Source organism: Phytophthora sojae (assembly GCF_000149755.1).
Source record: "Phytophthora sojae unplaced genomic scaffold PHYSOscaffold_2, whole genome shotgun sequence".
Classification (NCBI taxonomy): Eukaryota; Oomycota; class Peronosporomycetes; order Peronosporales; family Peronosporaceae; genus Phytophthora; species Phytophthora sojae.
In genome coordinates, this window is record NW_009258116.1 from 6,724,975 (window position 1) to 6,746,581 (window position 21,607).

At 57.4% G+C, this 21,607-nt stretch overlaps 7 protein-coding genes across 7 annotated transcripts; 2 read left to right on the forward strand and 5 right to left on the reverse strand.

Moving 5' to 3' along the window:
• Positions 1 to 698: 698 nt before the first annotated feature.
• Positions 699 to 1,736, forward strand: PHYSODRAFT_554931 (hypothetical protein; the record flags this gene model as incomplete). Its single annotated transcript, XM_009521932.1, has 2 exons — positions 699 to 1,553; positions 1,632 to 1,736. Exons 1-2 carry the CDS (start codon positions 708 to 710, stop codon positions 1,734 to 1,736), a joined length of 951 nt encoding a protein of 316 aa, XP_009520227.1. The 5' UTR covers positions 699 to 707.
• A 1,428-nt stretch (positions 1,737 to 3,164) lies between these two features.
• PHYSODRAFT_486175 (hypothetical protein) lies at positions 3,165 to 6,498 on the reverse strand (the record flags this gene model as incomplete). Its single annotated transcript, XM_009521933.1, has 3 exons — positions 3,165 to 3,197; positions 3,253 to 4,156; positions 4,217 to 6,498. The coding sequence occupies 3 exons, from the start codon at positions 6,496 to 6,498 to the stop codon at positions 3,165 to 3,167; spliced, it is 3,219 nt and encodes a 1,072-aa protein (XP_009520228.1).
• A 2,333-nt stretch (positions 6,499 to 8,831) lies between these two features.
• PHYSODRAFT_482503 (hypothetical protein) lies at positions 8,832 to 9,389 on the reverse strand (the record flags this gene model as incomplete). Its single annotated transcript, XM_009521934.1, has 1 exon — positions 8,832 to 9,389. A coding segment is annotated over one exon (558 nt), but the record flags the coding sequence as incomplete, so codon positions are not given.
• A 1,380-nt stretch (positions 9,390 to 10,769) lies between these two features.
• PHYSODRAFT_256862 (hypothetical protein) lies at positions 10,770 to 11,519 on the reverse strand (the record flags this gene model as incomplete). Its single annotated transcript, XM_009521935.1, has 2 exons — positions 10,770 to 10,872; positions 10,942 to 11,519. The coding sequence occupies 2 exons, from the start codon at positions 11,517 to 11,519 to the stop codon at positions 10,770 to 10,772; spliced, it is 681 nt and encodes a 226-aa protein (XP_009520230.1).
• A 101-nt stretch (positions 11,520 to 11,620) lies between these two features.
• On the reverse strand, positions 11,621 to 12,506 carry PHYSODRAFT_296840 (hypothetical protein; the record flags this gene model as incomplete). The annotated part of the gene is made up of 3 exons (XM_009521936.1): positions 11,621 to 11,624; positions 11,702 to 12,294; positions 12,354 to 12,506. 3 exons carry the CDS (start codon positions 12,504 to 12,506, stop codon positions 11,621 to 11,623), a joined length of 750 nt encoding a protein of 249 aa, XP_009520231.1.
• A 597-nt stretch (positions 12,507 to 13,103) lies between these two features.
• Positions 13,104 to 15,404, reverse strand: PHYSODRAFT_325998 (glycoside hydrolase; the record flags this gene model as incomplete). The annotated part of the gene is made up of 4 exons (XM_009521937.1): positions 13,104 to 13,906; positions 13,945 to 14,212; positions 14,293 to 14,862; positions 14,901 to 15,404. The coding sequence occupies 4 exons, from the start codon at positions 15,402 to 15,404 to the stop codon at positions 13,104 to 13,106; spliced, it is 2,145 nt and encodes a 714-aa protein (XP_009520232.1).
• Positions 15,405 to 16,986: 1,582 nt separating this feature from the next.
• On the forward strand, positions 16,987 to 21,585 carry PHYSODRAFT_554938 (hypothetical protein; the record flags this gene model as incomplete). The annotated part of the gene is made up of 3 exons (XM_009521938.1): positions 16,987 to 18,411; positions 18,736 to 18,739; positions 18,812 to 21,585. The coding sequence occupies exons 1-3, from the start codon at positions 17,230 to 17,232 to the stop codon at positions 21,583 to 21,585; spliced, it is 3,960 nt and encodes a 1,319-aa protein (XP_009520233.1). The 5' UTR covers positions 16,987 to 17,229.
• Between the last annotated feature and the right edge of the window lie 22 nt (positions 21,586 to 21,607).

A 21,607-nucleotide genomic window follows, 5' to 3' on the forward strand; every position in this document is an offset into this window, starting at 1 on the left:
AAGGTGTCTCAGTGCGGCACCTGGCGCCCAGAAAATCCGCGCCACCGCTCGCGAGGCTCGCAGTGCGCCGTGCTGGAGCGACCGCAACATCCTCGTCATGCTGCGCCAAGTTCAACTGGTTGGCTCCCTATCCGCCGGCGGCGGCCGGGGCCCCGATGGATACATCGCACGCAAGTCAAAGAGGGTCGCGATGTGTTGCCGCCACATTAAACCATTCGCAGCAACACTAGCAAACCTCGACAGCCTACACGAATTGCCCGTGACTCACACCAAATACGTGAAGACCAGCCGGGCTGCAGCTACTAGCTAGGATAGCCTATTGCCATCGGCATTTCAGGGGCATTCATTCGATTCCGAGCCCGGCAATCTGAGTCGCGTCTGATTCCGTCAACCCATCGCGCTTTTTGTCCAATAAGAAAACACATAAAATGGGCTTCGTGCCAAAACCAGGTACCAACTACCAGCTCAACTTTGGGGGACCGGTGCCAGAACCCGTTGCTCGCAGTGCGAAAACCCGTCGCAAGCGCGACCGCGACGTCGGACCAGTATACAAACGCCAAGTGATTCCGCGATGTACCCACCAGAGATCCAGTGCATTGGGTACACGCCCCATGCGTTAGTAACCCTAGCCAGAGGAATCCACCCGCTCGGTTCATCCACCACCGATCGATCGCCACTTTGCCTTACGTTGAGAGCCCCGCAGCAGCATGACCATCTCGCGCAGCGTGTACAACCAGCTCTTCGAGCAGGCGCCCGACGCCGCGGGCGGCGGCAGCAAGGAGAAGGTGATCCGCCTGCGCCCCACGGAGGCCAAGGCCGGCGCCGTAGTCATGTCGGCCAAGAGCAAGATCCAGATGTGGACCAAGGAGGAGCACGAGCGCTTCCTCGCGGCGCTCGAGAAGTTCCCGGCCGGCCCCTGGAAGAAAGTGGCCGACTTCATCGGCACCAAGACGCCGCGCCAGACCATGACGCACGCGCAGAAGTACCGCCAGAAGATCCACCGCCGCCAGCGCGGCCTGCGCAACCAGAAGAAGACCACCAACAGCAACAGCAACAACAGTAACGTAGCCACGCCCGAGACCGCAGCCGCAGCCACTTCCGCCAACCCGGCGCCCGTGGACACCAAGGCGGACCTCAAGGGCGAGCCCAAGGCCATCGTGTCGCCCTACGGCGTGGCCGACCTGCAGCTCAAGCCCGGCTCGGAGGCCGCCGTCGCCGCCGCGGCGGGCGCCACCAACGACCAGCTGCTCAACATCCTGGCGCAGCAGGCCACGACCATCCAGGGCAAGCCCCAGGCCGAAGAGCAGGCGGAGCCCATGGAGGTGGACTCGGCCGTGACCGTGGACACCAGCGCGTCGCCTGAGGCCGACGCGGCCGCTGCAGCGGCCAGCCAAGGGTCGCCCAGCAGCGGCAACAACAACAACCTGCCGTCGCTAGCGGAGATCCTGCACCTCGGCGGCGCGGAAGCACAGGCGGCGGCTGCAGCTCAGGCAGAGAAGGCGCAGGCGTCCCCGGCCAAGGTCGAGGAAGAGGAGAAGAAGAAGACGGAGGAGGTCAAGACGGAGGAAACCAAGGCAGAAGCGGAGGAGATCACGACAGAGACAGCGGCCGAGGCCCCGACCTCTACGCAGAACCGGCCAGAGGACTGCAAGTGCAACTGCCAGTGCAGCGCGCACGGAGGCAAGAAGCCCGCCGTGGAGGAGACGACCACGCAGCCCCGGCCTGAAGAGAGCTAAGTGCGAGTGTGTGTGCATGTGTTGCTCTTCGTGGCTGGACGAGAGAGAGAGAACGGAGCAGGCCGTCGACAGCGGCGCGAGCGTCAAGCATCTCGCCGCGCTCGGAACGCGTTCTGCCTAATAATTATTGATAACAAGATACTCTTGCAACCCAACGCAACCCAGCGCATCTGTGAGATTCCGCTGTAGCCATTACGTACATGTACTGCCCTTCAACTTGCCCGACTCAAGCAGCCTGCCCAGTCCAAGCTGCCTGCCCGCAATGATTCGTCGTCTGCAGTAAATTGATTGAGCGATCTCCGCATTCGAATGCTATCGGGCAAAGGAGAAGCAGGCATGCCGGTGTCGAACGATGTGGTTCAGTACATATATAATATGTACGCCGATGGTATTTACTGTACTGTAAGAAGGCGTGCAAGAAGCGCTGACGGCCTTGTGAAGAAATCGGTACTCAAGGATCAATAGTACATCTGTACTACATGTGTGCATCTCAGTAAAAGTGGCGCGGTTCGAGTACAACAAATGACAATAAATACATGCACTCACGTTCTCTAGGTTAATCGTCGTACTGTTCGATGTCAGAATGGTATTGCTGAACTCGAGCTTCATCCGTTTTCAGGCTACTGCTGCTTGAGTTAGCCTCCCAGCCCACAGTATTCTCACACATTTTGCTTCGGGAGCGTATCTGATCGTCGCGAGACTTGAAGTCGCCAGACACGGATGAGCTGGGGCGAATTGACGAGCGCTGGATCGCGGACGAGGGCGGGATCCCGTACATTTTGTTCAGCTTGTCGTCTATGCGGTCCATGTAGTCGTGCACAGCAGCGTTGACCTTGTCGATCTCGTTTCGCCGCCTGCTCTTCTGCAGCTGTGGAGGACGAGTTCCATCCAACAATAAACTTGTTGGCGAGGCAGGAGACATGGCGGGCGATGGTCTACACGTATCGCTGGCATCGTCCCGGAAACGAACCTCTCTGCCTGCAGGCGGGGAGTCACTCAGCGCCTTGGTCACGTCGAGCTGTTGCCATTCACTCAGAAACCTCTCCACCTCTTCGGAGCGACGTGATGCATTCCAGCTCATTCGAGGAGGTAAGGGCGACACCGAAGCCGGTGGACTCGCACACGCTGTTTGATCCACGCTATTCTCACACTGCCGCCGTCGGGGTGAGCCACCGCGTTGGTCGGAATCCTCAACGTCGATCACCGGCGAGTATGCAGGTTTCTTCTTCGATCTCATCGATGGACTCGCAGCTTTCCTGTCGCTGGTTCCGGTACCACGAAGCGTGTAGAGCTCCCTTGCCTTGCTCCGGTACCCTGATGGTTCCTCCGAGTCACTTTCTTCGCCTTCATTGAAACTTTTCTCCAGCTCCCGCAGCTTCTCTTCACGAAGCTCTCGCTCTGCCTGCTCTTGTTGACGTCTGAGATGAGTCACCACCGTCTGCAGCGTTGCCTTCTCCTGGACTTCCTGCTCCAGCTGCCAGCTAACCTTTTGGTAGAGCTCGTGCGCCTTCTTAACCGCTTGCTTCAGGCTCCGAACTTCCTCCTCCTGTCGACGCGCTGCGGCTTTCGCCTTGTCAGCCTTCACTTCCTCTTCAATGGAGCTACTCTTCAACTGATCAAGTTCGAGCCGTAGTGAGGCCTTCTCGGCCTCCATCCGAGCGATTCGACCTTCAGCATCCGACACCTCGACTTGAAGAGTTTCAATCTTTGCCTGGGCTTCCACCAGTTCGTCCTCCCTTGACTGGATCTCTTGGTCCTTCGCTTGCTGCTCCAGTTGAGTTCGTTGCATCTCCTGGTCGTTCTGACTGCGCAGGGTCGCCATCTCATCTTGTAGCTCCTCCGTCTTTTTCAGCAGCACCTCCATGTCTTCCAGGCTATTCGCTTGCTGGTCCAACTGGAACTGGAACTCATAGTTCTCTTTCTGCAAGGAGTTGCGTTGGTAGTGCAGGTCTTCCACGCGTTTACCGAGTGCCAGTATGCGCTTGCGAATCAAGGCGACAGTCGGAATGTCCTCTTCGGATAACGGAGCGGTGTCGTAGTCAGTCATGTCGCCACGTGCAGCGACCCTCATCTTAACTGGTCGACGACGACGCTCAAGCAGTGCCTGGCAATGGAAGGTGCCGTTGGTGCTGGCCAGTAAAAGCTCTTTCGCGGCCGGATTGATAGCCATAACGACTTTGAGGATCAAACTGCCGAATGAAGACGGCACATAGCCCGACGATGCCGAGGCAGACTCCATCACTTCCGCGACCTTTTCAGTGATCTCCATTTTCTTCAGACGCTCGAGCAGTGGCCGAAGCGAAAGTCGAGACAAAGTCTGCTGGGGTGGCAGCACTTTAATGACCGTAGGCTGGGATGACAACGCGCTCGCCCTCTTCCTCGATCTCACCACCTTGAGTGGAGCACACAGTCCGAACGCGCTCTCTTCGCTTGAGCTGGTGGGGCAGTCACCGAAATGCTGGAACCGATTCATCGCAAACACGGCGATAACCACGCGTCGGAACAGCCGTCGACGCTGACGCTCTTTGGCCTTCTCTTCGTTCGGAGCTGCTGCTGGAATCATCTCTTTCAACACTTGTCCGATGCACTCGATCTGCTCATGAGCTTGAGCAAACTCGGCGTTCTCACGCAGCAGCAGACGCCTCTGAGCAAGCAGCTCGCTGACTTGGAGGATCAGCGGCTGCACAACCAGCACGAAAAGATGCAGAATCGTTGCAAACACGGGCAGATCTTGCTCAAAACCGTCCACCATGTGCTGAAGCTTCGCGTTGTTCTCTTCAGCTTCAGCGAGTCGAGCCGATTCCTCTTGAAGCCTTGTCTCTAAAGTGGAACGCTCACTGTCCACGTCTTCAATGCGTTGCTCAAAGTGCAGTTTTTGCTCCTGTGCGTTCTTGTTGTGGACACGCTCCATCTCCTCCAGAGCCTCTTTGAACTCCTCTTCCTTGGCGGTGAGCTCCTTTTCGATCGCGCGCAGATCATCTTGGGCCTCTTGTAACCCTCGAGACTGCTTCTCACTATCAAGTCGCCAGTGATCCCTCATCGACACAACAGCATCGACTTCCTTCCCCAAAGAAGCAACCGAGCGCGCAAGCGGCTCAACATCCACCGAGTCCGGTCCATCCCAGGACTCCTCTGTCTTCAGCGCATGATGCAGCTCCTTTCTCAGCCGAAGCACTAGTTGTCCGCATTTCTTCAGCTCTGCTTCCAGCTCCTCGCTTTTCTCACACGCCTGCTCACTCCACTTCAAGACCTCGGTCTTCTCTTGGCTGATGATCTCGCGTGCTTGCTCAGCCAGTTTTCGCTGCTCCCGCAGCTCCTTCATTTTGGTCGCGTCTTCCGCCCGCAAGTGTTCCAGCTCGGTTGCTCGTTCGACAGCGAGCGCTAGTTTGCTTCCCTGTTGCCGGACGAGGTGACGCGCCCGTTGAAACTCGTGCACGACGTTCATCATCTCATTCCGCAGTGCAGATATTGCAGCCTGAACTACCTGAAGCTCCGGTACCTCTTGCCAAACTTCCTCTCGACGCGATCGCTCACAATCTACTGCAGTCTCCAGTGCCGCGTCATCAGAGTCGGACGAATTGTGCAGAGCCCTCTCGGCATATTTACGAAGTGCTTCCACTTGCTTCTGGGCCGTACGTAGCTCTGCGGCGACTTCAAACTTGAGGTCCTTAGTCACTGCCTCCACTTCTCCTAGGTGACTCTCGAGGATTTCGTACTCCTCGCGCATGTTGCCAATGGTAGTAGCGTCACTTTTGTGCTTGGCGACGTGTTCCTCCAGTTGCGAACCAAACCGCTGGAGTTGATCTTGATATGCTGATTTGCGCTCCTTCCAATGCTCTTTGAAGACCGACAACTGGTGCTCTAGCTCTCGTTGCTTCTCCAGCAGCAACCCGTTCTCTGCTTGCATCCGGTCCAACTGCATTTGCATCGTGCTGCGAACGTTCTCCACTTTTTTGCGCTTCTCACGCTCCTGGGAGTGCGTCTTCTGTAGGCCTTCCATGCCTTCCTCCATTCTCTTCACGCAATCTGCAGCGGACGCCTCGACAGACTCGCACTGCGCGGTCTTCTCCTTTATCATCGCAGTCAAGTCGGCAATCTCACGCTTGGCATCCTTGAGCTGAGAGCGGCGCTCAGCCACCTCTTCCTCTAGGGCTGCAACAGTTTTCTTATAGAACTCGAGCTCCTCCACAGTGCGATTTTCTTGCTGACGAAGTTGCTTCGTGTTGCGCTTCCATCGCTTCACCTCCAGAATCAACTCGGAAATCTCTGACTGCGAACTCACTTGGAGTTGGTCGCGCGCATCGCGTGCTTCCTGCAATGCGGTCTGGTACTCCCGGATCTCGGATTGAGCTGCAGTTAGCCTCTTCTGAGTCACTTTCAGCTTGTGAGCCGTTTGCGCTGCTGTTGCCAAGCCCATTTGATCTTGCTGTGCTCGGGCGTCCATCTCGCTCACCTCATCGCGCAAGCGCTTTACTTCACGCTCTCTAAGCTCATCACGCTCTTTCAGCGCTTCATTTCGTTCGCGTAATGCTCTCGATTCCTGTCGAAAGCGGTTGTTCTCCAGCTGCAAGCGCCGTAGGAGCTCTAGCTGGCGACGCAGTGCATCATTCGAAGCCTCCTGCTGCTGCACCTCCTCAAAAAATTCAGCCGGCACTTTACTACGGCTCACGCCCACACCATCTTCAGTTGTGGAACTCGATCCGGGCGGTAATCGCTGGCGATGAAAGTCAGCTCGTGCCCTCTCCTTGATGCGACGGAGCATGACTTGAGCATGACTATCATCCTCCTCGTCATCATCGTTGGCGCCGTCTTCAGGTAGAGTGAAATGGCGACTAACTTGCGTTCTTTGGCGTGACACCGAGCCCACGTTCGTGACTTGGTCCTTCTGGAAGCGAAACTGAGTCCTGGCACCACTTGCAACCTTCTTCAGTGAGTTGGCACGCTGCCTCGCCATACAATCTTGGTCGTCAGTTGACTGCGGTGAACCACTGCCGTTTGAAGAAGGAGAAGAGCCTTGATCTGCCCTCAGTCCTTCCAGTAGCTTCCGCTGGCGGGCATAGTGTGCTTGCTGCTGCTTCAGATTTCGCTGCAGCTTCGTCTCCATACGCTTGGCATCTCGGTCGAGTTGTCCGCGTCGAGCCTGGATGTGTCGCTGGATAGGCGAGTCCTCTTCATCGTTGCTCTCCTTGTGCTCGTCGCCGTCGTCGTGGCTTCCTATGCGGTTCCCATCTCGCGACAAATCGTCCAGACTGAGCACCAGCTCCGGCGACGGCGGCGGTGACGACGACGAGGGCGTCTGCACGATTTCTTGAGCGCCCGAGTGAGGTGGTGTATCGACCGTGTCTAGCGTCAGTTCGTGCGGAGCATCGGCCGATATCGGGCGCGCTCCTTCCATTGTCGATGGCGTTGGAGCCCCCCGTCGAGTAAGTGACCAGGTCAAGCAGGTTTCTGAGCTGCTGACTAACTGCCCGCACGGCTCTTCGTGTAGTAAAACTTCACGTCAATGACAGCAACCGCTGTAACAGCCCCACACCCGCACTGCATGAAACCACAGTACGGGATCAGCATCAGCACCACGATTACCAACCACTTACTCGAACGGTGCAACAAGACCCGACGGACTGCTCTAGGCCTCGCTGCACCGGGTAATTTTCAGAAGCTCGATATGTATTTTTTAAGGGCGAAGCACCCGCTGGGACGTCTTCAACCAGTTGGTTTGAAGCGGCCAACAGCGCAGCTCCGTCATCCGTCTACAAATGCACACACGCGCGCTGAGCGAGTGCAAGAACTACTGGGGACCTACGCCAGCGCACTAAGTCGTCTAGTCCACGTCTTCCACCGACGAGGCACCGGCCTTCCGCTGGCGCAGCGTCGAGTCCTCCTCCTGCTTGTCGGCGCCACCCGCGGAGAAGCTGGCCAGCACCTCCACGACGTCGCCGTTCTCCTCGCCCTTGGCCACCTCCGCGGCCGTGCGGCCATCGGACGCCTTGACCGCCAGCAGCTGCTCGCGCTTGGCCGCCGAAATGCTCGACAGCAGAGCCTCGGCCGCCTCCGGCCGGCCGTGGAAGGCGCTCCAGTGCAGCGCAGTCCAGCCATCTCCGTCCACCGCGAGCACGTCGGCCCCGGCCTTGACCACCTTCTTGATGAAGTCGTCCGTATCCACGGGCGAGCCGCAGGCCACCATGAGCGCCGTCCACTGGTCCTCGTCCGTCTTGGCGTTCACCTTGGCCTTCACGGCCGTCCAGAGCGCGTCGAAGTCGGCGTCGGCGCCGGCCGCCAGCGCCTCGGCGATGGCCTGCTCGGGCGTGACGTTCTTGGTCTCCTTCTTGGCCGTGGCCGACGCAGCAGCAGCAGCAGCAGGGGCAGCAGCCGAGGCGTCCACACCGGCCGCGGCCGCCGCCTCCTCCGCCGACTCGCCCTCGAGGCGCTCGTTCCAGATGCGGCCGTTGCGGCGGCCCAGCAGGTAGGCCTGCACCAGCGGGTTGTCCCAGAGGTTCATGGGCATCATGACGCTCTGGATCATGACGACGTGGTTGACGCCCATCTTGAAGTGGATGAGCGACGAGATGCCGGCGCCGATGAGCGTCTGCTTGATGAACTCGTTGGCCTTGGCCAGCTCGTGCGCCTCGTACGTGGTCTCCGTGAGCTCGGCGTAGTTGGGCGACTGGTCGAAGGGCGACTTGGGGCCGGGCACGAAGATCTTGCGCGTGTCGTGCTTGCGCTCGATGAGCTGCTTGAGGTAGAGCCCCACGAGCAGCGCCGTGGCCTGGCACACGAAGAAGGCCGTGCGCGCGGCGGTGAGCGTCGTCTCGTTCTCGAAGTCGATCTTGCCCATGAGGAAGATCATGGGCAGCATGATGAACATGCGCATGGGGCTCTGCTTCCCGGCCATGGCTGCAGTGAGGCCTGCCTGCTGACGTGGACCTGGACCAGAGGGGGCGCGAAACGCGGAATGAACCTTTTGACCGCTGCTTCGGTGGCGCCAGCAGATGCTGCAGTCGTTGAAGTACACTATACACGACGATTGTATCGATCTGCATAACGGGCGTTGATTGGTGGAAAGTGACGTGTTTTTTAACGGTCGAGTACCTCACATCAACTGAGCATGAAGGAGACTTGGAGGCGGACGTCGCGCGCGTAGGCGCTCCCGCTGTGCTGGACGTCGCGGCCGATGTGGCCGCACGTAGAGATGTGGGCGTCGTGGAGCACAGCGGCCACGTCTTCGTAGCTGGCCAGCAGCGGTCGCAAGGCCTGGACGAAGTTGAGGGACGCATCGTAGCTGCAGACTCTGCCGAGCGCGTCGAACTGCAGCTGCAGCGTCATGGGGACGTGGAGCTGCTGATTGATCAGTCGCTGGAGCAGTAGTGAGTGCTGCGGCTGCAGGAGGTGCGAGAACACGTGCTGGAAGGTCGACGAGACGACGCGCAGCGACAGCGTGAGCTGCGACTGGCACACGGCGTGGCCGACGGCCCCTGGCAGCACACTGAAGCTCTGTGCGTGCAGTGCCAGCGACCCGAAGAACGCTGTGTAGCGGCGCCACTGCTCCAGAAGCGAGTTCTGGCCGCGCAGCTCACCGTTCGACACGTCAGGGTGCACCACCTGCTGCACGAATCGGATCTGCTCTTGACTCGGGGAGGAGGATGGCAGCCATGGCTGGCTTTCGGTTGGTGCAAACACCGAACGGAAGCAGTGTACCAGGTCACGCGCTGTCTGGAGAATGTTGGGGGTTGAAGGCACTGCATTTGGTGACGGTGGCAGCGCGGCACTTGCTGAGATGGGGCAGTCGCAACGCTGGAGCTCGGCGTTTCGGAGACCGTGTAGCTCCGATTGCAAGTGACTGACTTCGGACTGCAGAGTCTCCACAGACGCTTGCAGGTCCCGTTCGTACTGACGCTTCCGCTCGAGATACCGCAGTTGTCGAGTGCGACTCTGCGCTCGACGTCGCTCCAGTCTGGACGAGTCGCTGCTGTCGCTGGAGCTCTCTGCAGATACGAGAAATGCTGTTAGAAGTGTACCGTGTAGCGACGACGCAGCCGTGGTTTGCAGCTTGAACGCGGTCGTCGTCACCTTGACGCGGATGATTTGTGGCCATTACGCAGATCAGGCAAGAGCTCCCAACGGGTCGCTTGCTTTTCGTGGCGTCGAGTGCGGTAATGTTACGTCAGGATAGCGCATGTGTGACGCGCTGCACTTTGCTCCAGAAGCGCGCCGAAATCCACATCGCTCGCGTGCTGGTCGCCAATCCACAAGAGAAACGCATCGGCTTCAACGCGAACCCCTCGAAATCGTCTTTGTTCGATGACGCTACGGTACCATCGGAATGGCAACTCAGAAGTGTATCTGCTTGCTGCATAAAAGCAGAAATATTCTAGTCGCTGCTGTCGTCGGGTCTTCTTGAATCGTAGCAACAATTACCTCATAGTATCAGTGGCTGCACGATGCGTTTGCACTCGGATGGACGTACTCGACTGGGAGACGGCGATGGGTACTGTAAAACACGCCATGGGTCTGCTGTTTGTCGAACGGATGCGCGCGCGTCATGAACACCACCGTCGTTGACAGAGGTGTAAGAAGGAGGCTACATTCGAGCTCGTTCAATTTATGGCGACTGACTTACAAATATCGTCCCTAGCTACCAGTTAGGAGAGAACTTTAGCACAGCTCGTGGACACAGCTGAATCATTTCCGGTGAAGTATTTCACGACGGATACGACGACAACATGAGCTACATCATGCTTCGAAGTATTCTACAGCTACTAGCTGACAAACAAGCGAGAAACAAGACATCTCGCATGGTGTCGACGTCGACGGCTGGGGCCGTCGTGGCCGAGACAACGACAGGTCTAGAAGCAACGATGTTCTTGTAGCGAGACGAATTCAAACAGGACACTAAGGGTAGTAGCTATTCGCTGTTGTGAATTATTTGCTGTTGCTGTTGAATTGTTGGGAGCTTGCCCACGCAGTAGCTAGCACTTGGCACCTCGTGTTTCGACCGAAGAAGCTGCGCACGTCGAAAATATCCGTGTCAAACCTTTAGATTTCTGCAGTATCCAGGTCGCGGAAGCCTTCCAGTACGGCTTCCAACAAATCAGCAGAGCACTGCATAATGGGCGGGGTCGCGACGCTCATGTCGATGCTGCAAAACAATCATCAAGAAAATGTCAGTTGGGCTGTTCATGAATACTCAAAACACACAGTTACCTACACTGGGAGCTCGAGCCGCTGCAAATGTGTCGTCTGCATCTCCCCGAAGCGACAAATCTGTGAATCTTGCTTGCTGATTGCGCCGCCCGCCGTCGAAGGCGCAGCATCAATCGCCACAGCGCAGCGAGCGCATTGTTCCGGTGTCCGCAACGCCCTTTTCAGAAGGCGACGGAGCTCTGCCTGGTGCTCGTTTAGCTGGATCACCGCCGCATGGGTCAGCTGTTGATCCGTCTTCAAGTCCTTGATGTCTTCCGCGATGCTGTCTACGCGCGGCAGGCCGAACGGGAGTACAACAGCTTGAGGGAGAAGGAGTTCCTCTGTCGAGACTTCAACTGCCTGTCGGCCAAGTGTCTGCCGCATCCAGCTCCGCACACGCGACGTCGCATCAACTGCGGCCTCTTTGGCTGTAGCCAAAATGCGCTTGGTCTGGGCGCTCTGAAGCGCGTCGGTAGCAGCGTCCTTCAGCTTGATGGAGAGTTCCACAGTGAGGAAGACGAGCTGCTCGCAGAACATCTCGAAGTCGGCAGAATACGGCAGTAGCTCATCAGAGGCGAAGGGAGCCTGGGAAGCAGAGGACATGGCGAGTTGTAGTGGCAGTGCGTGGTCTGGTGGAGGGAGCAAAATGCGGAATGCGATCATTGACTTCAAGTTGCGGGTCGAGAGTGATTGTCACTTCAACTTCAACTAATCATATTGTAGGTACAGCTCGGTTATCTCATGAAAGCAAGCCGCTGCCACGAGACATCATCGTCGTCACTTACCACGGCAGCTCGAAGTCCCCAAACTGCTTGTCAGCGTTGTAGAACTTGCCCGTGTCTTTCATCGACAGGTGGGCCACAATGTTTGCCATGCTCTCAGCCGAGTCGGAGGGCTTGAGGTAGCCCTGGTGGTCGTTCATGTCTGTGTCGACGTACCCAGGGTTGAGCGTCACGAAGACGATGTTGCTGTCGCGCAGTCCGACAGCCAGCGAGCGCGTGACCATGTTGAGTGCAGCCTTGGACGTGGCGTAGGCGTAAGCGTGGCCGAAAAACTGCTCGGTCGCGCTCGTATTGCAGCCGAGGCTGCCCAGGAACGATGACACCTGGGCGACGGTGGCGCTGCCATGGCTCTTGGCCGCGAGCTGCAGGTTCGGCAGCAACGCGCGGGTCACGAGGAACGGCCCGACGGCGTTCACCTCGAACTGGCGCATGAAGGCGTCCTTCTTGGCCGACTCCAAGTCGTCGGCAATGTAGATGCCAGCGTTGTTGATAAGCAGGTCGATGGGCACGCCCTCGAGTTGGCGGGCGGCTTCAAGCACCGAAGCTTCGTCGCTCGCCTCGAGCTGGACGGTCTTGAAGGGCGACAGGGCCATGAGCTGGTGGCAAATAGAAAGATTGTACGTTAGACTGTGAAAAGTGACTGGAAGTAAGCTACCAAGGGACCTTCGCTATAGACCTCGTCGGTGTTGCTGTTGGTCCGCGTCGTGCCGATGACGTTCCAGCCTTGTTTTGTGTAGTACTGCGCAAGGGCGAGGCCGATGCTGCGCGTGCTGCCCGTGATGAGAACCGTCCTCTTGGAGGCGGACATGGTGCTGATGGTGGTGGTCGGTGTGCTTGGTATGAAGCTTTTCGGAAAGTGAGGGCATTGGCAGCGCTGCTAGCCCTTGAGGTATCCCCGACTTCTAACGATTATGTCGGCGTGATCATCGCTTGCAATCAGCGTATCTTTCTCGAAGTGGAAAGCGTCAATTGCCCGGCTCACAGTGGACGTGCATTTGCAGTCCGTGGCGGCATGCTCTGCATTAGGAGCCGCTCGAGATAAGACCCGAATCGTGAGCGAGCTTCAGAATGCTGCGACGCTCCCAAGTTCTTATAAATTTGCATTGGTGTTGTTTCTCGCTAACGTAGTGGTTCAAAACACGTAGCAAGACTCGAACAATGTTTAACGAAGCATGGCCTGCAAAGTGAGGCACTCGAGATCTGCTACGTAGCCACGAGAGCCGTTGTTGTCTTCGCAGTCACTTCAAACGCCACTAATGACTGCCGTACTCACTTGTGAAGCTATCGCAGCTACAGGCAAACGGACTTCATTCCGATCGACTTAACCTCGCTACTTTGGAAGTGTAAGACAGCAGCCAATGAGTATTACACTCATTCACAGCATATTCGTTAGGGGGCACTCAACTCAGTTGGCCACACTGAGGAAAGAGCCGTACGGGTATTCCCCGGTCTGCAGTGTGAACGTCGCACAGAGCGGATTCGCGGCTGCGGTCTCATTGTACACGTCGCAGTCCGTCTCGGGATTGATGGCGACAACATAGTCCGCGTCTTCGGCCACCTGCTTGAGACCCTGCCCGATTTGGGGGTAGTACACGCTCCAGTCGTCCGCCGTCAGCGTAAAGTAGACGTGCTGCGATTGACCAGGCTCGAGGCTGATCTTCGAGAACTTCTTGAGCTGCTTCACCTCCGGCACCGAGATAGAGCGGTACGGCTGCGTGATGAAGAGCATGACAGTCTCCTTGCCGACCACGCTACCAGAATTCGTCACAGTGACCGATACGTCGATGGTGTCGGAGCTAGACGTCACGGTAGTCCTGCTAAGCACCAAGTCCGAGTAGGTGAAGTTGGTGTAGCTCAAACCCGCGCCGAAATCCCACTGCATCTCGCAGTACTCGTTGTCAGCGCAGCGCGTCGATACGCGGTGGTTGTACGGCATCAAGATATTGGCAGCGTCTTTCGGGTACGTGATCGGCATGCGTCCGCTCGGGTTCACATGGCCGTAGATGATCTCTGCTAGGGCCTTGCCTGCTTGTTCGCAAGCCAGTATGCCGTTGATAACAGCGTGGACATGTGCAGGGAGTCCTCCCAGTAAACGCGGGCGGCCTTCGAACAAGACGAGGATGACCTTGGAACCAGACGAGGCTAGCTCCTTGACGTATTCAACTTGACCGGCGGGGAGGGCCAAATCGTCAAGGTCCCCGGTCTTTTCTGCGTATGGCTCCTCGCCAATCACCACAACCGTGTACTCAGCCTGATGGCAAGTCGCTTCGCCGTGGTCAGATTGGCGTCCGAGTAGATTCCATCGGCGTTGAGTCCATTGAAGTAGGTGACCTTGTCCCCTGCAAAAGCCTCCAAGCCCTCCTTCACTGAAATGCCGTTCGGGAAGTACTCGTTGCCTGTGTAGCCGTGCCAGCGGACACTCCAGCCACCACACTGGTTACCGATATTGTGGGCCGAGTGGCCAGTGAGGAAGATTGTAGACGAACTTGGGATCGGCAGTGTGCTGTCGTTGTTCTGCAGGAGCACAATGGACTCACGAGCCATCTCCAATGAACCAGGTCGGCACCGGGCATTGGGTTATCAAACAAGCCCACTTGTAGCTTGGTATTGATGATACGGTGTGCAGATTCCTTCAGGCGATCCAGGTACTCAGGACTTTGTTCGAGGAGAGCCTTGGTGGCGTTCAGATACTTTGTGTCGTAGGCCATGCTCATATCGATACCCGTCAGATTGTACGAGAATCGGATGGACTCGTTCACATTGCGAGCGATGCGGTGGGCTGTGCTGTAATCCCCGAACTCATCGAAGTCGGAGACCGTCAGGCCGGTGAACCCGAGGTCTTCGCGCAGGAGCTGCTGCAGGATCTTGTGGTTACCGATCACCGGGACGCCGTTAATCGAAATGTAGTTCTCCATAGCTGTCTTAACCCCCGCGGCAATGGCAGCCTTGAAAGGTGGCACGAAGTAGTTGAGAAGGTCGAAGTCCGAAAGCTGCGTGCCGTCCTTGTCGCGGCCGGTAGGCGTCTTCGAGTACGCAACGAAATGCTTCATACACGCCGCGGTCTGGTTGTTGGCCTGCAACCCACGAATGAGGGATTCGCTCATGACAGTCACCAGATACGTGTCCACCCGAACGTCTCGTAAGTGCGCGGCCACAGCGGGTTGCTCGAAATCTCGAGAATAGGGCCAAATACCCAAGGCACCCCCGCTGCGAGCGTATCCTGGGCGCTGATGAGGCCCATGTTACAGACCAAGTCCGGGTTGAACGTCGCGGCGGCGTTGATCTGAGCACCAAAGAGCGTTGCGTTCAACACGAAGCCAGCACCATGAACCGAGTCGAGACCGTAAATCATCGGCACGCCGTTGTTCTCTTCCATGACGATGCCTTGGATGCGGGCAATGTTGCTCCGCCACTTCGTAGCGTTCCATCCAGCCTCACCAGTAATCGCGTTGGGGGAAGTCACGAATGGCGAGACCAGGAAAGACCCGACGTGGAGATTGGCGAAGGTCCTCACCACTTCTTCGTTCAGCGAGTAGTCTTCGTTCAGCATGTAGTTGATGCTGATCTGCGTCAATTGACCGACGACCTCATCCGGCGACAAGTTTTCGACGATGACAGCTGCGCGCGCGTCCAGGTCGTCCGTAGCAGCACCCGCTGCCAGACTCAAAGCAGTGCAGCACGCCGCGATGAGCCAGTATCCAAGCATGAACAGAGTTGTTTGGCTCCCAACGAAGGAATTTCGGAAATGACCTCGTGATTCACATCACAAAGGCAAATCGCTTCGTGGTCTTCTCAATTGCTGTTAGCTTGAGCTTGACAACTAACGTCACGCCATGCAGTATCGCCCGGTCACTCTTTTCAGCAGTATAAGCGTATTAGCGGCACGCGATACATGACCACTCCCGGTGATTTTGTTGAAGGAGTACAGTGGTGAAGTGATACTTTTCACTGGAAGCTCCAGTCAGTGATGTGAATGGGGGGACAAATTGCACCACAGTAGTGCCCCTACCACTTCAAGTGGTAGATAGATCTTCAACCACTCTCCGAGTATTTGCCTCTCGAGCACACGTTTGGCAAGGACAGTAGCCAGGTAGATAAAGGTTGGCCTGACCGAATCCTTCGGGTTTTCATGTTCTCGGATTGGGTCGTAGTTGCCGGCCGCGTGGTAGACAGATCTTCGGCCTCGACAGACACCAGCCCGCTCTCTTCAAGCACTGCATGCGAGTGCTGCCGCTTCCTACGATAACCTTGCTAGCGAGAGCCGCATTCAACTTTTCGTTTCACCAAGCTACACGCAGTCCGATTCAAAGACCAGGTACGTAGCGTTTCCACCCGTCGACATCAATAAAGTTATTCCGGTTGACGCCCAGATCGATACCAACCACGCAACGCTTGTATCCATGACGTGCGAACAACCCCCCCCCCCTCAAACGCCGGGACAGCTAACCAGATGCCGAAAGCCGACGCCAATGACCGGAATCCCGATCAATCGAGCGAGAAGAGGAATGAACACTGTCCTAACAACGTGTAAATGACGATCCGGGGCAGTGATGTATCACTGTTGTGTGTTGTGTGTGTGTGCTGCATCGGAATGCACCACCACGCAAATCCATGTCTTGCGCCGCCAAGGCTCACAGCCAAGTTCACAGCCTCACGGGCTTCGTCGTCTTGCTCCAACAATCTCACAGCCCGAACCCATCGAGGAGGTGCCACCTGCCAACTGGTCATTCGACTAATGAGCTCGGCGTCATCACTCGTCGCAAGTGACGATCGCACCACTGCGACACCAAGAAGATCGCCGCTCGTGCGAGAACCATGCTGATGCTGGTGCAGCAGAGCGTGTGGATTTTCCCAGCGCTTACGACGCTGCAGAGAGACTTGCAATGGGCGGAGGCGATCATTTAGCCGCGTTGCAAGTACCGTAGAATCAGGCTGCTTGGTACAGTACAAAATCTCTACAATTTTGGTCCGTTCTCGAATTTTCTAGAAAAATGACTGCTGCAGGCCCCGCACTGAGATGCGCCGCCTCCAACGAGGCGCAAGAAGAGGGGCGTGTTCTCCCTACGCCCGCACTATCCGCCCCCCATCGCCGCTCTGCCCTCGTGGCAGGAACGATGGCGAATTGCCGCTCGACGCTCGAGCGCGTCTCCGGAGCAAAAATCATAGTTTTGCCATATGTGCATAACCGCGCACTACCGCACCCCGTCCCCTAGACGGGGGTACACTTGTAACACCCGGCGGGGTTACACGGTCTCCCGCACGGCTTGACTTGGCCCCAGTATTGAAAGCGGAGCAGGAGTCGGCGCGTCGAGCATCAAGCAGCAGGCAGCAGCAGCAGCAGCGCTCGGGGCACCTCGTCGAGACCCAAGCGCACGCGAGTTCAGAGGCAAGGGCATCCGTCCGTCGACTGCGGCGTCCGCTCCGTGGCCTCGTTCCTTCGCCGGCGGTGGACGCGCCGCGTGTCCGTCCGTCCGTCCGCCCGCCTGCCCGCATTGCTGTTGTTGTGTTACTGTAGTGAAGTGTCGTAAGAGATGACCAGGAGGGAAGACGGCCGCCTTGGCCGCGCGAGGCGCAGGTGCAGTCTGCTGCTCGTCGCTCTGGCCGCCGCCGCAGCAGCAGCGCTGCTAGGGCCCGCCGCATCGGCCCACGTTCAGCCGTCTTCTTCTACCGCCGCCTACTCGTACGCCGTGGCGCAGTCCCCCGACGTGGTCGTGGCCGGCGGACTGGACGGCCGCGTGTACGCCGTCAACGCCTGGTCGGGCGAAGTGCTCTGGTCCTTCGACTCGGGCGGCCCCATGGTGGACTCGTCGCAGTGTCTGAGCGTGCACCAGAGCCCCGAGATGCCGCCCAGCTACCACTCGGCGGCTGCGCGCGAACACGAACGCGAACATGCTCATGCTCATGCCCCAGCTCAAGCCGAAGCCGACGTGGACGCCGACGGAAGCGTCCGCGTGGCGGCCGCAGACAAGCAGGTGGAGGACCGCTCCGTGATGCAGCACCAGACGGCCTCGGCGCAGGCCATGGCGGCCAGCGCGGCCTTTATGTCGCAGTTGGTGCCGTCCTACGACGGCCGACTGTACCACTTCTCCAAGAGCAAGGTCAAGGAGCTCGGCATGACCATGGCCGACATTGTCAATGTGAACGGCCCCGTGCGCGTGGCGGTGGATCCGACTACAAGCGGAGACGTGAAGGGACCCAGAGTGGAAGGCTCCGCGGCGGCAGACATTATGCTGTTCGGGGAGAAGAAGCTGGAGATGTTTACGCTGGACGCAGTGAGCGGATTCCGTCGCCCGTATTCGTCGCCCTCCGCCGCATCGACCGCGTGGTCCAGTGAGATCCTGTTCGGCCGTTCGGAGTTCACGACGCGGGCTGTTCACTCGCGCAACGCGTCGTCGACGCGGTGCTTCAAGATTTCAGAGTTCTTCTTGGACTTTGCCCAGCAGGCGCACTGTTCTGTTGGAGATGGCGGCCACAACATGGCCCCGGAGATCCTCGTCATGCCCAAGGACCCGAACTCAGCTTTGGAAGACGAAGGCTCGACTATTGTGGCGTTTGACCCGTGGACAAATGAACAGCTATGGGAATTCGAGGTGCCTGACTTCGATGTCCTTGCTGTCTATGGTGTTTCTACTGCGCGTGGAGCTACCTTCTACAAGTGGAAGGTCGATGGTCCGTCCTCAACCGCGACCAAGCAAGGACAACGACCAGCTCAAGTGGAAAATAGCGCAGTAAACCATAACCACAGAATTGAAGCGAGCTCAGAACATCAAGCGGCGACGAAAGCACGCGTGGAGCGGGAGAAACAGCTACCGCAGGCAGAGAAGCAGCTAGTGCAAGTTGTTCCACGCACATGGGATACGATGGAGTCAAGGTTCCGTCTGCGTCTACTGGGGGACAATTATTTTCTCGAGTCAAGTGAAGATGATGGTGTGGTGGACCACGATATTGGGCAAGTCTCTCATGGATCACCACCTACTTTCCACGGGAGGCAGGCCGACGATGCCCACGATTTCCACGAAGACATGGGAGCTCGTAAGCGGCGTCGAATCTTCTGGGAACCGATTGTGAATGACGGCAAACGCGGCGTCTTCATCACGTACACGCATGTTGGAGCTATGCTTTTGGGAGTGACGACATGTGGCATGCTTCTAGCTTGGGGCTGCTACGTGAAAGGTCTTTCAGCATCGTTGGCACAGTCGGCGATCAAGAGCATGGACCAAAGCCAGTTCTTCACGTCTCATGTGCACCGCCTCACTATCCAGCGTCCAGGAGAAGAGGACATTGTTATCTCAAGTGTCATTAGTCGCTCACTCATGATGAACACGTTGGGAGTGAACAGCCAGGTGCCGCTGTTGGAGAATGGTGAGCCCGTGAGTGTGTTGTCAACTGAAGTCAGTGCTAGTGTTGACCCTGCGGCCGAAGGAATGCTCATGGAGAAGTTCTCGCGTCTGGCTGCTAACGAAGCTGCCGCAATCCTTCTCGGTGGTGGCAACGCTGGTGTCAAACACAAGTTGCTCGAAGCTGATCCAGATGCAGATTCTAACGCAACAACAGCTACATCTACCTCCTCTTCCTCATCATTAACGGACATGATTGTCCGAGGAATCTCGACATCGTCTTCTACACTCCGGGTTTCCAACCATGGTTCGGCTCGCGCAAGCAACAGGCTGGTGCTTCCGTACGCAGAAGACAAGTACCAGACGAATGACAACGTTTCAGACGTGTACGAATTCAAGATGCTCCCAGCCAGCGAGGAGGCAGAGTTTCTGTCACCTAACGCCGACAACGTATTTGACGGCGATCGGTTTGAACTGGCGGATTCGGATGATGAAATGTTTCCCGAGGGTGAAGAGTCGGCGGGAACGCTGAATGCTGCAAAATCGATTAGCTCGTCAGGAGATTCTACTACTGGTAGTTGCTGCAGTAACAGTAGCAGTGGCAGTAGCCAAGCTATGAGCAAGTCGAACGACACAGCGGGTCTTCTTGCGGAAGAACGGGCAGATGAAACCACTGATGAAAAGTCCAGCGAGGAGAAGTCAAATGCGCAAGAATCGTCGGAATCGTCCTCATCCGACTCCGGTTCCTCTCCCAATGAGGCAGAAGTGCTCTTCCCGTTTGTGTGTCAAAGTCGCTTTGTGAATGAGTTTGAAGAATTGTCTGCGATTGGCAAGGGAGGCTTTGGCCAAGTCATGCTCGCCGAAAACCGCTTGGATGGACGCAAGTATGCCATCAAGCGGGTAGGATTGAACCTGAAGAACCAGACATCCAAGACATTGCAGAAGTTCTTGCGGGAAGTGAAGATTCTGGCGTTGCTCGACCACCCCAACATCGTCCGGTACTACCAGGCGTGGTTAGAGAAGGTCGAAGAAAGTGCCAAGAGATCATCCGTCGTACCGTCTTCGGTTGCCTCGGACACGAGCTCGTTCGGCGGCCTAGCAAACGCCCAAAACTACTCGATGAGCAATCTGTTGGCGCCGATCTCGGAGCTCGAGTTTTCCGGTAACCAGCGACAGCTTGAGACGTTCTACAGCAACGGAAGCATGATGAGCGATAATGACGACGATGGCTTTGAGTGGGAGCGTGGATCATCGTCTGGCGTAGAGGATGAAAATGGGTGGAAGGAGGAAGACCTGGTCGTTCAGAATAAGCCTCGCACAAAAAACGTGCCGTCTCGGGTATCGTCTTCGCGCTCTCCAGGTGCTCTTGGCAGTGAAGAGGATTCTTCGTTCAACGCTGCGGAGAAGTGCGACCACTGGCTGTACATTCAGATGCAGTACTGCGCCGGCCGCAACCTGGCGGACTATCTAGCCGTGCCCACTCGCCCAATGGAGTTGTCGAGAATGCTCAAGATTTTCGTACAAATCGCCAGCGCCTTAGCACACGTGCATTCTTGCGGGCTGATTCATCGGGATCTCAAGCCAGCGAACATTTTCGTCGCGGATGTGGAGAGGGACGAGATCAAATTGGGAGATTTCGGGCTGTCACGCTACGCTGCGAACGTGAACAACCTGAACGCATCGGCCACCCTCGATGATTCCCAGCAAGGGCCTCCAAGCTCTGGCGGTCTAAGGGAGACCCCGTTGTCAATGTCTGTGTGGTCAAACATGTCGGAGAGCAACGAGGTCACGGCGGGTGTTGGCACGTATCTGTATGCGAGTCCTGAACAAGTCGCTGGCAAGAAGTACAACGCCAAAACCGACGTCTACTCCCTGGGAATGATCCTGTTCGAGCTGTGCCACGAGCGGTTCGGGACGACAATGGAGCGGTACATCACTCTCCGCGACGCGCGCGACAGCAAGTTCCCTGCCGACCTCCGCGCGGCCAAGAGGTGCCCTGAAATCCTGGATATGCTGCGCAAGCTTCTGAGCCACGATCCGGCTACGCGGCCAACCGCCGACGAGGTTGTGCAGTGGGGGCAGATGATGTACGAGACCAGCCTGGCGCAGAAAGCCATGGACGTGGTGCGATCGCCGCGCAACTTGGACATCGCACGAGCTACTGGCGGCGCGTACCCGTTCGTCCCCGGCATCGAGCACTTGATGGCTGGAGGCCCCGTTGAAGTCGTGGCCACTACCACGTTCTCGCTCAAGGTGGAGGCTGTGATGGAGCACTCGAGTGGCGACGAAGGCGGTGAGCGCCGCTTGCCCAACCATAATTTATTGAAGCAAGTGTGCGATGTGATCGCCGGCGTGAGCAACGGCAAGGTGGAGATCAAGAAGTGCGGGCTGCACATGCAGAGCGAGGGCGTGACGATCCTCGAGTTCGAGCTCGACCCGCAGGCTGCGATCGCAGAGGCTCCAGGCAGCGACGTGGAAGGCACCGTGGTGATGGCCATCGAGGCGCTGGCTGGCGTGCAGATCGTGCACCGTGTGAGCAAGATCGACTGAGCCGCAGCCGGTTGGTCGGGCC